The sequence below is a fragment of the Puntigrus tetrazona genome, chromosome 13, assembly GCF_018831695.1.
Source record: "Puntigrus tetrazona isolate hp1 chromosome 13, ASM1883169v1, whole genome shotgun sequence".
In the NCBI taxonomy this organism is placed as follows: Eukaryota; Metazoa; Chordata; class Actinopteri; order Cypriniformes; family Cyprinidae; genus Puntigrus; species Puntigrus tetrazona.
Window position 1 is genome coordinate 10,293,953 of NC_056711.1, and position 15,995 is coordinate 10,309,947.

General features: G+C 37.1%; 2 protein-coding genes and 1 pseudogene across 2 annotated transcripts; 2 read left to right on the forward strand and 1 right to left on the reverse strand.

Annotated features, from left to right (window-relative positions):
• The first annotated feature begins 253 nt into the window (after nucleotides 1-253).
• Nucleotides 254-3,762, forward strand: LOC122356189 (alpha-internexin-like). Its single transcript, XM_043254689.1, is given in 5 exon segments — nucleotides 254-1,696; nucleotides 1,698-1,754; nucleotides 1,756-1,941; nucleotides 2,891-3,015; nucleotides 3,107-3,762. Coding segments are annotated over 5 exon segments (1,431 nt in total). The 5' UTR covers nucleotides 254-877; the 3' UTR covers nucleotides 3,351-3,762.
• Nucleotides 3,763-5,204: 1,442 nt separating this feature from the next.
• On the reverse strand, nucleotides 5,205-11,490 carry LOC122356208 (polycomb group RING finger protein 6-like). Its single transcript, XM_043254716.1, is given in 11 exon segments — nucleotides 5,205-5,599; nucleotides 5,602-5,623; nucleotides 6,487-6,573; nucleotides 8,318-8,416; nucleotides 9,038-9,065; nucleotides 9,650-9,770; nucleotides 9,895-9,954; nucleotides 10,066-10,121; nucleotides 10,403-10,499; nucleotides 10,607-10,706; nucleotides 11,168-11,490. Coding segments are annotated over 11 exon segments (834 nt in total). The 5' UTR covers nucleotides 11,309-11,490; the 3' UTR covers nucleotides 5,205-5,576.
• An 877-nt stretch (nucleotides 11,491-12,367) lies between these two features.
• Nucleotides 12,368-15,829, forward strand: LOC122356192 (annotated as a pseudogene).
• Nucleotides 15,830-15,995: the final 166 nt, after the last annotated feature.

The window sequence follows — 15,995 nt, forward strand, 5'->3', positions numbered from 1 at the left end:
TATCTGATTTCCATCAGCGAACAGACGTTAAAAGAGAGAGAGAGAACAGATATTGGAAGAGAAATATCGCCATCTATTGGTTCACGTTTTTAAACTGCGTTCAGAACAGTTTAAAAGTTTAAATCAGAACTTTAAAAAAACACAAAGAGCAAAATAGTGTTGTTTATTTTATTTTTATTAAATTCATCAAACGTTCATCTAATAACAAATCATTCTTCCTTATTTAGAAGCAGAAATTGTGGGTGGGGATAGAAATATAATCAACATTTAAACGTTGTGTTTGTTCATTAAAAACATAAAATCATTAAAATCATAAAATCAAAGGAATTCGTGTGAATTCTTATCTAAACCCAGTAAACAGTGCAAGGACAATGACTAATTATTTAGCCTATTCATTTATTTATTTATTTATTTAAATTAAATTACTCTATTAAAAATAACTTTTGGTCAATTGTCATTTGGTCATTCCGGGAGACCAACATTTTTTTTTTTTTTTTTGCTAAAATTTGTAATGCAGTGATGGCCATCTAAAACATTTAATATAGCACAAAGAGAAAAAAAATCCAGGATCTAAACAAGTTCTTTGATCAAGCCTAAATCGATTTAACTGTTAAATTTCGGATCCATTCAAAACTGCGCAAACCTGGACAGTTCCATCGACAGACAGCAGTTTAAAGGACCCTAAAATCTGTCCTTTGTGTGCATGCGTCAAACAAACCCGCTGAAAACGTTACAGTTAAATTCACGTTTTAATTGTCTGAAAAGGTATAGTCTCATCTTAACTGTCACCACCAGAGGGAACATGACAGAATGGGACAGTCCGCCGGGTATATAATCACAAGCACACCCATTTTAGACTCCTTTAGTTGTGACGAAGATGAGCTACGGATCAGACAACTACATGTCCTCATCCTATAGAAAGATATTCGGGGAAACCCCTCGTTTCACCGGCTCCACCTCTAGGACGAGCAATGTCTCCTCGAGGAGCTCCATGTCTTCCAGCGGCTTCAGGTCCCACTCTCTCTCCCGCAGCAGCGCCTCTCCGGCGGGCTACTACAAGAGATCGGGCCGGTCATCGTCCTTCTCGCCGGTGCATTTCGACAGCGTGGATTTCTCCCAAACGGCCGTGTTGAACAACGAGTTTAAAATCGTGCGCACCAACGAAAAGGAGCAACTGCAGGGTCTCAACGACCGTTTCGCGATGTTTATCGAGAAGGTGCGCAATCTGGAGCAGCACAATAAAGTGCTGGAGACTGAACTGGTGAGTCTGCGCCAGAGGCAGAACGAGCCGTCCAGGCTGGCTGACCTCTACCAGCAGGAGATCCGGGACCTGCGAGCCCAGGTGGACGAGCTGAACAATGAAAAATCACACATTCTCATCGAGCGAGACAATATCGAGGAGGACTTGCAGAAACTTCGGGGCAAGTTTGAGGATGAGATCCGAGTGCGCGAGGAGGCAGAGCAGACGCTCAGGTCCTACAAGAAAGACGTGGACGATGCCACCATGGTGCGCGTGGACCTGGAGAGAAAGGTCGAGTCCCTCTTAGACGAGATCAACTTTCTGAGGAAAGTGCATGACGAGGAGGTGGCGGAGTTGACCGGCATGATCCAGGCGGCGCAGATATCCGTGGAAGTGGAGTTGTCCAAACCGGATCTGACCTCGGCCCTCAAAGAGATCCGTGGGCAGTACGAAACCCCTCGCGTCCAAGAACCTGCAGTCGGCCGAGGAATGGTACAAATCAAAGTTCGCCAGCTCTCAACGAGCAGGCCACCAGGACCAACGAGGCCATGAGAGCCACAAGAGAGGAGATCAGCGACTACAGGAGACAACTGCAGTCCAAGACTATTGAGATCGAGACCTTGCGAGGCACAAACGAGTCACTCGAGCGACAGATCCGCGAGATGGAAGATACACACAATGCCGAGGTCGCAGGTTATCAGGTAGACACATCTCTATCTATCTATCTATCTATCTATCTATCTATCTATCTATCTATCTATCTATCTATCTATCTATCTATCTATCTATCTGCCTTATTATCCAATCATGTATTGCTCTTAAGGAATTCCCTCTCTCAAGTCTTTAGTACTTTTAAAAATAGTTTTGTATTGTATTAATACGTAAAGGAAAGCATGTGCTGTGGCCGGTCTTCGCCAATTTTAATAAACGTGCGCCTTCACGATACAGTCCGCAGCACGGCACATAAATGTTTAAAAATATAAACATTTCATGTGATCAGACAACTCTATTAGGAGCTCACGAAAAATATAAATGTGATCATTATAAGAACTCTGAATTACACCAGAGGACTGAGACGGTTTGAAAAGGCATGTGAAGTAAAGCGGAGTGCTGTCTGTCCATGGTGCTGAACTAATCGCACACGAGAGGTGGCCGAGGTTAATTCCGCTAAGAAGAGTCTCTTGATAAAGAGGATTTCGCAAGGGAGGTTTCTGCAAGGTCATGTTCACTTGGTGAAAGGAATCCAAATGATAACTTCCGTTTATGTTTATAGGGATGTGTTACAACTTCTTGATGAGTTGCAAATGTGAGCATTAAGCATGCTGCCATATTAAATATCTAAATCATTTTAGTTTGCGGTTCTTGGAGACATAGTCTATGACCTTTCATCTTCTCAAAGAGAAACAAGTGGCAGTGTAAATCAGATTAGCTGCTTTGAACTCTGTGCCAAGAGATAAAGGTTCACTTCAGCTTTTATAAGAAAGATCTAATTTTGGTGCTGAGCTAAATTAATTAATGGTCATGAGTATGAGAAAGGTGCAAGCTGGTTTCAACGCATTGCATTTATTTATGAGAATAATGGCAGGCATTACTGAATTTTTTGTGCTCGGGACAATATTGATTTATATTTTTAATAATCCCATTGACCAGGAAACAATCGGGCAGCTGGACATTGATCTAAGAAATACCAAGAGTGAAATGGCCCGTCACCTCCGGGAGTATCAGGATCTTCTGAACGTCAAGATGGCATTAGACATTGAAATTGCAGCATACAGGTAAAGCACCAACAACTCCACATTAATTGTACTTTATAAATAACTAATGAATTGAATGAGAACTGACAAGTCGTCGTTGACGTCCTCATAGAAAGCTACTAGAAGGCGAAGAAACCCACTTCAGTTCTGGGGTGACATTCTCCAGTGCCCCCAGCATCACTTACGGGTATCAGAGCCGCTCCGCTTTCACCTCAACCCGCAATCCCAAAAAAGAGAAAGAAGAAGAGGGACACGGCAAATCCAAGGCAGGAGACAAGCGGGAGGAAAACACGGCAGAAACCGCTGTGATTAAGAAAGCAGAGAAGAGCGATAATGTTGATGTTAACTCAAATTAGAAAGTTACGGTTATTAAACCAACGCTTCTCTAGATAAGCGGTCTTTGGGGCGTTTGACAGTAATCACTATTAGATCAAATCTGCCAGTTGTTGTTTATAGTCATCGGTGACGTGTTTAAGATATTGTAATTGTGATATCTTGTTTCAAATACTATAGCTGCAATATGCTGGCTTAATATTTCAGAACTTAGGCCTCAAATATTTCCTGTGTTTCTAAATTGTATTTCAGTCCTGTTCATGGAGTATAAATATGAACTTATTATATTAGCCAGCATTAGCACTGATTCAGTGATTATGGATATATTCATATTTAGGAAAGGAAAGAACTCTGGCATATTACGAATAAGGGACCAAACTGCTGAATTAACTGTAACACATGTATGCCTTAACTATAATAAAGTCAATAACTGAAGTGTTAGTTGTTTTTATTCATAAATCACTGTTGTTAATGTTATTACACTTCTCTTAATTACTATTTTTTAAACTCAAGCTTTAGCACATTAATGTTTTTTTTTTTTTTTTTTTTTACATGCAACTCATTTATTTAAACCATAAAGGATTTGTTTATTTTTATGGTTTAAGCCTTTAAACAGTGTTTTGTTACATGTTACACTCCAATGTTTTAGGGTTGGTAAGATATGACGTGGTGCTAATTTTTGTGGAATCTGTACATACATACATTTTTCCAGGTTTCTTTTAAAGAATAAAATAAAAGAACAGTATTTATTTAAAATGTAAATATTTTGTAACATTATAAATGCCTTCAATGTCACTGAATCATTCAATGGATCTATACTGACCCTAAAAATTTGTTTATTTAATCATGTGAATTGCATAACTAACCCATTCAATGGTAGAAAGATTACTTCCTTTTTAAAGGCTAATGAATCCATCCACAAAAGGGAGAAGATATTACTGATTATATCTTCTCCTCCGCTCAGCCACATTCCTTCTGCTTTGTGTTATTCTGAAAGACTGTCAATCACTGAAAAACACGGCAGCAGATGCCCTTTCAAGAGTGACTGTCTTGTTAGAAAAAGGTCAGCAAACTCCTTTTATAATCACCAAGACAGTATTGAACCTAAAAAATTCACGAGTAGGTCAAAAGAGCCATAGAGATACACTAATTAGACACACGTCAGTGGTTAATATTATATTCCCACTTGAACAATCTTAAAAAGCAACATCAAATAAATAAACGAGCTAGACTTAGACAGCACGCAGACAGTGTGTGAGGCAGTCCCTACGGGTTAGTGAGAAGCGCCTGTCTGTCCCTCCCCTCTCTGTTACACCGAGCCTCAGACTCTCCAGAGATGTTTGTGATATCGGCTTTGACCATACAGCGGACTAAACGGCATCTGAGGTGAGAAGACAACCCCTGACTGTCACTTTGAAATCAGCAGCACACAAACAAAATCAGAGTGACTCAAAACTCAAAAGATGAAAATTAAATGAAAAAGGGACACATAATATTTGCATAGTTTTTATATGCAACGCCGCTTCTGGCCGAGCCCAGTTTAACATTTAGTTGTAAAATAAAGACCACTTAAACTACAATATTGCAACAGGTGAAAAATCATGAAATATCTTTTCCCCAAAGGTCTTGTAGTAACACAATATGGCTCATCAAATACAAAAAGATTTCAATCTAATACATACAGTGACAAACAGAACCACTTAAAAACCCTGAAAGAGTTGAGGAGACTGTAAACCAAATGAACTTCGTCATTTCTGTGCAGGATTAAACGTTTACAAAGTAGGCACTGTCCAGTTACATAAATGAATTATTTCTTTCAAAGTACTGATTTACTTTTTGTCAGCTAAGCCAGAGGCAGAACAAACCAAGAAACAAAATTCATGTCAAAACTATGTATTCTAAGAAACAAAGAGCAATTACTTAATCTCTGTTTATCTTAGTTTACAAATGTATAAAAGAGAATTTACAGAATCTTTACAGTTACTCAATCAATCAATCAAAGAAACAATGAATTCAAACAAACAATAAAATCAAACCCACCAACAAACAAACAAACAAACAACATCTGAAAATATCTAATCAGCTCTAATGTTTCTTAATGCATTTGCTCAAAGAATGCTGACATGCGTTTAATCACATTGAGCAGAAGACAACCAGGAAGACAAAGAATCACTGCATAGAACTATTATGGTAAAATTCAGTAGAGCTCTTAAAATAAAATCCCTATATAAGGTAGTTTCATTCTGTCTTTACTGAGCAGGTAGAACGAGTCGAAATGCAGAACCAGCATGCCATCCTAAGAAAGGAAAATAAGAAATTAGGTTTCAAGGAATGCAGCATTTACACTACAGTTTAAATATTCTGGGTCAGCTATTTTTTTTAAATAAATTAATACTATAGTATAGTATTCAGTAAGAACACAAATTAATGAACAGTAAAATAAGACATTTTTAAATCAGAAATGTATTAGTTTTCACAAAAACATTAAGCAGCAAATCAGCATATTAAACAATTTCTCAAGGATCATCCGAGTAGCGATGGCTACTGAAAATAACAAAAATTACATTTTGATGTATTTATGATTAACCACAATGGATTATCACAAGACAAAAACAAAAAAGACTGCCAAAGATTGTCAATTTTCTGTTCTTTTTTTTTTTTTAAACAGTAAAATGCTATTTCGAGAGACCGCAGCATTTGAAGCTGCAGGTAAGGCTCTAATGTAATGCTGCGTGAAGGGCGAGACAGGAGCTGTGTAAGACGCCTGCTTTCACACTTATTAACAGCTTACATAAAGCTCATTCTCTTTTAAAAAAAAAAAAAAAAAAAACCCAAAACATCTCAATGATACTGCTATTCACTGAACAACCCTTAATGGGATGGTTCCCCTTAAAAAACATTTACTCACTCTGTTATTTTAAACAGCTGCTGGTTGACATTTAATGCAAGGTAAAATTGTATGGAAGTCAATAAGAAACAGAAAAAAAACTATTCTTTTGTGTTCAACAGAAGAAATAAACTTACACAGGCTTGGAAATATGTGAAAATGAGTAAAAAGGGAGTACTATCCCTTTAAGAAATTCTTTGTGCCTCCAGCGTTTTTTATTTGCAAAATATTTAAAAATAAAATATGAAAGGTAAATAATATCAGACATCCACCTGCAGTGCATTTTCCCCCATGGTGTCACAAACTTCTCTCAAAGACTGGCATTGTTCAAGAAGATGCTCTCCACACACAACATCAACCTGCCAAATAAAGCAGAATGTAAATGTTCAGGCAAGTGATGCAAGTCACGTCTTTCTGTCTGTCGTATCATCTATGCCAGTGCTTTTAGTCACTTAAAAAAAGGTAATAGCACACCTGCCCTCAAAACACTGCATGGTTTCAAGTATCATTCCTGACCACAGTGCAATGCCAAAAAACTGACAAATATATAACAAGTAATATTGTCAACAGAAATACGGATTCTTGCCTTAGCAAACATTAATAAAGTTAGAAGTTGGATTTCAGTAGTAGAATAGTGCTTTTTCACAGTGACCTTAAAATGCCAGATGGAAATGCATTTCAAGTCTCCATATGAATATACAATACAGCCTCAGTGTATTCCCAAAATGATCAGACAATTTTTAGTCTCGAGTCTAGTATGTGGAGCAGGGCACAGCGGGCTGTCCTGGAGCGAGGCACACAAACCCTGGTGTCTCCTCTTTCACCTCTATCCCAGTAGATGTCCCTGGCACTATGAGGTGTTCCTCACCAGGCCAAGTCAGTCTTAGCTAATCACCACTGAGAGACTGGACGCCAGGAAAAAGTCCTAAGCCAGTAATCCAGATACAACTTTGCAAGCAGCCCTACAACCTGCAAGTAGCCTTTACTAACAACTGCTGCAAAAAGCCAAAATTAGAAGTTTTGTAGTATATTTGATTTTAGTATATTAATTCTGAATTAACCTTTGAGCCGTCATTGGAAACAAAATTGTCAAATAGGTATTTTTAGCCTCACAGTAATCAAATAAGGAGGAACAAATGCAAATGTGGAAAACAACATTATGCATAACCTGAACCAAACCCACACCGCATGTATACATACTATGAACAATAAACTATTAAAATAACGTAAATACATTAGTATGTTTCTTTCAAGCTGTTGTATGTGGCTTGAAGTTTAATGTTACACTTCATTTTAAGGTCTTCTTGTTACAATGTAATAATACAGCTAACTACCATATACTTAATATAGAGTTAGAATAAGTGATAGATACATGTAATTATGCATACGTAACGTACAGTATGTAACAAGGACACTAAATTAAAGAATAAAGTGTTACAGTTGAAAATATTTTACATGTCTGTGTCAGTCCACAGAAAAGACAGCAGAACACACACACACACACTAGATTTTCTTTTTTTAAACATAATCACATTTATTCACAACCACAGACGGTCATTTCTATGCTCGACTGAGCTGTGGTTCTTTTCAAGGACTCAAATCCTTATCCAGAATTGGGATTAGAGGGAAACTAATTAAACGGCAACGTGGCAGGACTGTGAAGTGTGACAGAGTCACTGAAGTGTTGAGAGGGAAAGGGAACATCCTAATAACATCATTTCTTTAATCACACGTTTACATGATGACCTCATTGTGGAAACCCTCAAATCTGAATTTAGTCTGCTAAGGGGTGAAAAAAAAAGAACAATTTAGCATCAAATGACTCAGCATATCTTTGCTCTGGGTCAAGGGTGGTGTCTGATTCATTCTGCCCATCCTGTCAGCATGAATTATTGAGCGACTGACACAGCTGGGGGGTGCTCACCCCACATATCTTTCAAACCTCTGACATTGCTGACCCTCTGAAGCAGGATTTATGCATCTGGTTTAATGAAAACAAGCCATTTAAGACCAAGCGCTTAACCTTACACATAACGTGGTTTATGAATCACAACACACACAAAAAAAACTGTGGGTGACAAAGATAAAGGGGAGAGATTTCACCTTGCAGTTTTGATTCAGTTCCATCTTCCTCCTGATAAAAAGCTCCACGTGACGGACAGTGGCTTCCCCTGACACACGCACATACTTCCTCTCAAGGGGCTTGAGGGTGAAAATATCATCAGGACATTAAAAATGAAAAACAATGCGCTGATCGACACATTTAAATGATTTTTGTTTTTTTAAATAAAACATAATATCATAATATTTGAAGTAATAATTCGATCGTATCTATATAATCCAGTGTGCTCGATAGCTAGGTGTTGAGGAAATAACATGCAAACAAAAACAGTTTTTCTCCAAACAAGAAAAAGACGTGTGAATTGTATGACTTTCTTTAAGCTTACAGTTTATTAAGTTTGCAAATAAAGCATATTTAACGTTGATATGTATGCCCATGACATGCGTGGACGACTTATGGTTTATCTTTTTTTTTTAAAATAATGGCCCATAATTATCTAAAGATAACGAAATAAAATGCATGGAGCTCAGCTAATGTTTGTATAGTACTTGAGTGCATACTATTTATGATGTGACAAAGCGAATCAGAAAATAAAACTTTAAAATGAAATATTTTTGAGTATTGTGAGGGTTAAAGGCACTCTATGATGATACTGCGCAGAAAATATTGAAATGCGTTTCCTAAACATAAAGTGCACTGTTTTGTGTGAACAAAATATTAATACAAATATTAATAGTCAAATAATGACAAATAAACATTACCTTATAGTTCTCAATACCCTTTTCAGCTCTGTGAATCATAGAAATGTAAAAGTAAAGATTATATGAAATGGTTCTTCAGGGGTACTTCAAGACACAAACAAAATATTACTAAAAACTATTGCTTTTGCTGAAGATCACACAGAATATTATGAAAAAAAAACACGAATCACTGCATGTTAATGCAATACACTGATTAAAAAAAAAAAGAAAACAAAAGAATTCCAGCAGAAATATCAGGTATAATATCTCAGCAAATAAATAGGGGCTTTGAATATTGCATTGGGCAATGGGAGGCATTTAAGTCAAAAGGCTGAAAATCATGGCTTTAAAGAGTCTTTTGATTTTTGACTGTGTAGCTCCATCTAGTGATGATACACAACACCTAGCATTTAGAAAGACTGAACCAAACCAAAATTGACCCTAATTACTTCTTAATGCCCAGTCCAGGCCAAGTGATTCAGTGGTGTGTGTTATTGCAAAAATTAAACATATGTTGCTTTTTTTTTTTTTTTAAATAAAAATTTTAATTACGTTCCCATAAAGTCAACTGAAAGCTCTAGAAACCGAATGACATCTCTGATATAAATGTAATCAGAAATCAACAATACTGACCCCACAAACTCCAACATCAGAGACACATCTAACTCTGAGGGAATAGTAAAAACAGACCGAGGCAGCATGTCTTTCTTCAGTCTCTGGGGAAGCTTCACTGGGTATGAAGCTGGAGATGCCACTGGGGGGAAAACAAAGAGAGAGAAGTGATTGCATCATAAGTACATTAGAATAATATTACTAAGCATCACCTATGCACTTTTAATCGAGGAATAACCTTCAGGAGAGTGACTGCATGAACAAACCTGGTCTAGGAATGTCAAGCCCTCTCTGTTTATAAAATGCATGTATTCGTGACCTTTCATCTGAAGAAGAAGGAAAAAAAAATCTGTGAAACGCTTTTCAAATATATTTACATAATTAGAATAGGACAACAAAAGCGCAACTAGAAGGAGTTCAACATAAACTCCTCTAACCTTCTTCCAAATATGGAACCATCTTGAAAACAATGTCTTGTAATTGCCTGTCGGGTCTAAAAGAGAAAAAGGGATGAATGATTTGACTTTCATGCTAAAACATGACCAGTAATTAAACACTTTAAGAACCCCGAAAGACCCTGGGAAGTATGTGAGGCTGTTATTGCTAGGCAGCAGTAATTAGACACAAGAGATGGCGTCGCACATAACAGCTAGACTAAATCTCTAGTGACAGACCAAAACTGGTAAACAACACTTTGCCCTATACATGACGGTTTGCTTAAGCTGAAATCGACAAGTACGTTATTAACAAAAATAATAATAAAACTAAAGTTACCTGATACTGTACAGTGGCTGTGTCTGGTGCACAACAATGGAGCAGTTAGGACACCTGTTGCTGTAGAAAAAGTGCTTGACAATGCAGCTCTTGCAAACTGTGAAGGTGGAAATAAACAGGTGTGACGCCACACAAATCACAGATTGCGTGGAAATATGAAAAAAACAATCAATCAATTTATATTTGGTCGGAAATGTGCATTACAAGTGTGAAGACACTCTGTGATGGTGGTGGCATCAATGAAAAATCCATTGCAGAGGGCACAGCGAATATAGGGATAAAATTCCCTAAGAGGCAAGGTGCGCTTTAAACAAAGCAAACATTAAATAAAATTAAATTAAATATAACCCTTTGACACCTTATACTATACTATATATATATATATATATATATATATATATATATATATATATATATATATATATATATATATATATATACACATACATATATACACACACACACGCTCACTAGTGAAGTGGATCAAAACCTTTCAGTAAAGTCTTCCTAAAACTAAAAGCGTTCTTGTCTTAGGACAACTTTTTCCGCTTATGTGTACACAATACTCTCATATATATTCGTATAATTATTCATATTACCTCATCTAAAATCTCATATATAACTTTCAAACAAGTAAGTTAAAGTATAGAAGTATGAGTAGTATTTCAGTGGATTAATTCTTTATATGCGATGTAACAACTTACACAAGTTCAAGTATTTGGAAATAAAAAAGAGGACTACTTTTTTGTAGATTTAGTGTTTTACCTCGTCGTCGGGATGCGTTTCGTGAGGTCTCGGGTGGTGGCCGGTGTCACGGCGCTCATCCTCTCCGCTGAGGGAAGCGTCTGCCCGAGAGGACCCACGCGTGGATCCCTCCTCCACAAGTCTGCGCGCAGTTCCGTCCATAGCGCAGCCAAAGAGCGAAGCCCTCAAAACTACTGCAGAACTACCACGGATGCCTGTCTGCCGTCTGTGGAGCGAGTGGAAGGCTTCATTCGAGGTCAGTCGCGGACGGTAAATTTCAGGCACAAGTTTAAAAACACTTCGGTCTACTTGTGCACCTTCACGGTGAGCGCGCGAGACTCTAGTGACGCGGTTTAATGAGGCTAGAATAAAAGTCCCCAAAGACAATAACGTAAAAATGTATAAATAAAGATGCAAATGATTACTGTAAAAACAGAGTATTACGAAATATATTAAGATGGGGTTTTTGTTGCATAAAAACATAACTTATATCTGTTTTTTTAAATGTTTTTAGAATAAAAAAAAATCATGATTTTATTAGGTTATCATGTTTTTATAGTTAGTTGGCTGTTTTTTTTTTTACCTAGTCAAAATAACCCAATGGCAGTTTTATTAAAGATTAAAGAATGCACAATCAAAAGCAGTCAGCTAATTAAACCTTATGTATATTAGTAGTTCGCTAATCTACTTGACTCATCCAGACCACAGAATTAGACCTAATACTACTAGGCCACTTTATGAAATGGACTATTAAATACTACTACTACTACTACTACTACTACTACTACTACTACTACTACTACTACTACTACTACTAATAATAATAATAATTTGACACGTTTTAACTGAACATACCATTTGTTTTCTTGAACTGCATTAACGCAGAATATTTTGAGAAATTAAAAAAAATTATATATTTTCCTCGAAGTTCAAACAGAACATGTTGGAAAAAAACAAAAACATTGTTTTAATGACTCTGGTGAGAATACACACCACAATGTCTATACCTTATGTTAACAGTTTTTGAACGGCTTAAAAAGTACGACAAAGCAAAGCCTTCACTGAAACTTATATTATACAGCTGACCTTTTTTGTAATCAATGTTAATGTTGTTTGTCTTTCTTATATTTAGTATGTGTATTCATAAAGCATTGATCTGTAGACATTAATGTTCGACTGGAGTTGTTGAATGGGAGTCTTCTGACCTCTACCGGTGCAAGAGAGTTATGATAACAAAGATGGCGGCGCCTATGAGCAACGTGGATGAAATTCGTGATAGAGTAATATTGGGTGAATTTGGCGTAAAAAATGTAAGTTATGAATTGTGTGGGATATTTATATAGTGTTAAATGTATGTGGGTGTTTATGTGTTTACAGACCGTTTCATTGTTAGCTATTTAATAATATAACATTGCACATGTCATGCAGGTTTCCTCGTACACAAACCGAAGTGATTGTTGTTTATTAGTTTGATATTATAACATTATCAGCGTTTATTAAAATATATTGCCTTTAGCTACACGTGTAAGTATTATGTACTATATTTACAGGTCCATACTACAGATTATCCAGGAAATTATCCCGGGTACGATGACACATGGGATTTGGAAAAGTTCAAAAGGTGTGTGAAATATACAGGCTGTCTTTTATTAACACGATTATAGTCACTGTTACGTTTTTACGTGACTGCCAAAATAAATGTGAAAATTGAATCTCGTAGAATTTCCGGATCGATGTAAATCATTCGGATGAGAACATGTTGGAGTTTGATATGGTCGGAATAGACGCTGCCATCGCCAATGCTTTTCGCCGCATATTACTGGCCGAGGTATGTGTTTGATAATGTTTTGTCCGTGTTGTCTGCTTGTATACATGTTATATTGCCATCATCGTGAGCTGCTTGGGAAGCGGCGCCTGGTAGTCATTTGATGTTTTTCGTCTTTCTCCCATTTGAAAATGAAGGTCCCGACAATGGCCATCGAAAAAGTCTTCATTTACAATAACACATCAATCATTCAGGATGAGATTCTAGCTCATAGACTTGGTCTTGTGCCCATTAAAGCAGATCCTCGTCTTTTTGAGTACAGGAATCCGGGTAAGGACAATCTGGACTCACAAAATGCTTGTTTGAATTTAAAATGACGGACAAATGTATTTGTCTTGAGGGAAGTAGTCTATTAATGGTCCCACAAATGCCAGCACTGGCTGAAGCTGTTAAAGGCTGTTTATCATTCTTTGTTTTTTTACATACTAATGTAAATGATCATGTTTGTTGTTTGTCAGAGGATCAGGAAGGCACCGAAATTGACACAATTCAACTTCAGCTGAAAGTAAAATGCACCAGGAATCCCAGAGCCCCTAAAGACTCTTCAGATCCCAAGGAGTTATATCTCAATCACATGGGTGAGTAAAGCCTGAGAAACACTGCACGATTTTAGCAATCCTATAAGATCAATGCTGATCACATTGTGTGGCATGATCTAATAATTGTGGATATGACGTGCATGTAGACTGTATGATGATGACACTTTTTGACTACAATGTACATTACCTTAGAAGAATAAAACCTTATAAGCATGCGCTAGTAGTAAACAAAAAGAGCATGATATATCATGCTAGAAGCAGTTCCTATGTGTGCAGAGAAACATAGAAGCGACGAAAGCACTTGAGTAAGTGTGGGTCTGTGCAGTGATCATATTGGATTTCAGACACTATGAAAATTATCGTAGGCTATGTTTGGTCTCAAACCCGTGTCAATGGCCGTCTTTGAACCTGTCTCACTGAATGAAATAGAACCACTGATTAGAAACCATCACAGAAATTGCCCGAGTGTTTTATGCTAACAATCTTTGTCTGGAACAGCAAAAATCATGCAGTGAACACTTTATAAAGATCCCTTTTTTAAATCCAAATCCAATTTAAAAAAAAAAGCTTGTTTGTCTGAAATAATTAAAAAAAGAATCATTATGAACCAACAATAAATGCTTAATAATAATAATAATAATAATTAATAATGCTTACAACAGACTTATAAATAGACGCAAACAACCTGTTTATAACCACTTCTCATAAGTTTGCCATATATTGTGTTCCCAGATGTTATAAGTGATCCAACCTCTGAACTAAAATGCTGGTTCATGAGCTGTTTGCATTTAAATAAACGCAGAGCCGCACATCTCTTCGAAACACCTCTTATTAAATCACAGCATTTGAAATTTGGTAATCACAATAAACAATACGACAGCTTAATCCTTTTTGTTTAATTATTTGTGCATCCCCACATGCGATACAAACAATTTAAAGGCAGGTTGACAGTGTGTGTCCACTTTCCTTGTGTGGGAAAAAAAGATGCAATGAAATTAAAAGGTGAGGTGACTTAGCCAGCCTACCGTCTAATTTTGTGTTCCAAGGAAAAAGTACATGTTTGAATCAACATGTTATTTGCTAACCATGACAAAACATTGTGTTTATCGCTGTCATGTTTACAGTATGTAACTGAAGTCTTGTGTATGGTTTCAGTCTACTCAGGTGACATAAAATGGCTCCCAATTGGAAACCAAGCCGATGTGTTTGCAGATGCCAAGATTGGTCCTGTGCATGGGGACATTCTCCTGGCACAACTTCGACCAGGCCAGGAACTTGATATAGTCATGCACTGTATCAAAGGAGTAGGTAAGTAATATAAGAGGCTCCTGGCCAAATAGATCTTTGGTTTCCAGTGAGCCGTATGTATTTTAGTTAGTTATTATATAACTCCAATATTCAGTCCCTGGTTTCTTGTATATTTATAAACCGTATGATTAACTGCAAAGCTTTTTTGCACCTCACAGGCAAGGATCATGCCAAGTTTTCTCCTGTGGCCACTGCAAGCTACAGACTTCTTCCTGAAATCACATTATTACAGCCCATTGAGGGAGAACAGGCAGAGAGGTTAAAGAGCTGCTTCTCACGGGAGTTATCGAGATACAGAATGTGACCGGTAGGACCGTTTGGCTGGATTCACATGTAGTCTTGATTATTTGGTACTTTTTGTTGTTGTATTATAATCTAATAGTGAGGCATTTCAGGAAGGAAGGTGGCTAAAGTTGCCAACAGCCGTTTAGACACATGCAGCAGAGAAGTTCTTGGCATGATGACTTGAAGAACTTGGTGAAACTGGGCAGAGTGCGGGATCATTTCATATGTACGTTTGCCACTAAAAGCATTGGGTTTGTTGGCTTTACCAAATGCATTGTCACAACTCTGTTCTGTGTTGTCTTTTTAGTCTCAGTCGAGTCCACTGGGATCCTCCCCGCTGATGTCCTGGTTACTGAGGCCATTAATGTCCTCATCTCTAAGTGCCAGAAGTTTCTCACAGAGCTTGAAGCGGCAGAAATGAACTAGATGGAAGAAAATAAGGCCAGTCGCACTAGTCACACAAGTCATGGAATTGGTTTGCTGACACTGTATGTAGCTTTCAGCTTCAGCTAAAAAAAAAAACTCCTTTTACAAGTGTGAATTCATACAAATTCCATTAAGAAACTTAAGGCCGTATAACATTCTGGAGATTTATTTTTTAAGGAAATTTTGTTTAAGATGTCCAGCTGTAACAAAATGTAGTTATGTAAGTCACATATTTGACACAACACATTTTGACATATTTATGTTTTTCCATGTATATTAAACTTTTGCTGTTGACAAAGACCAATTGTCTATGAATTTGTATCTCTGCAGTGAACATCTGAACAAAGCACTATGAGTGTTTATATCATATATCTTACATTATGCTGTAGGTCAATTTGACACAGTTTAATCTTAAGATTTCAGGAAACTGCTTACTTTTAATGTATTTCTTGAAATGATGTGACTT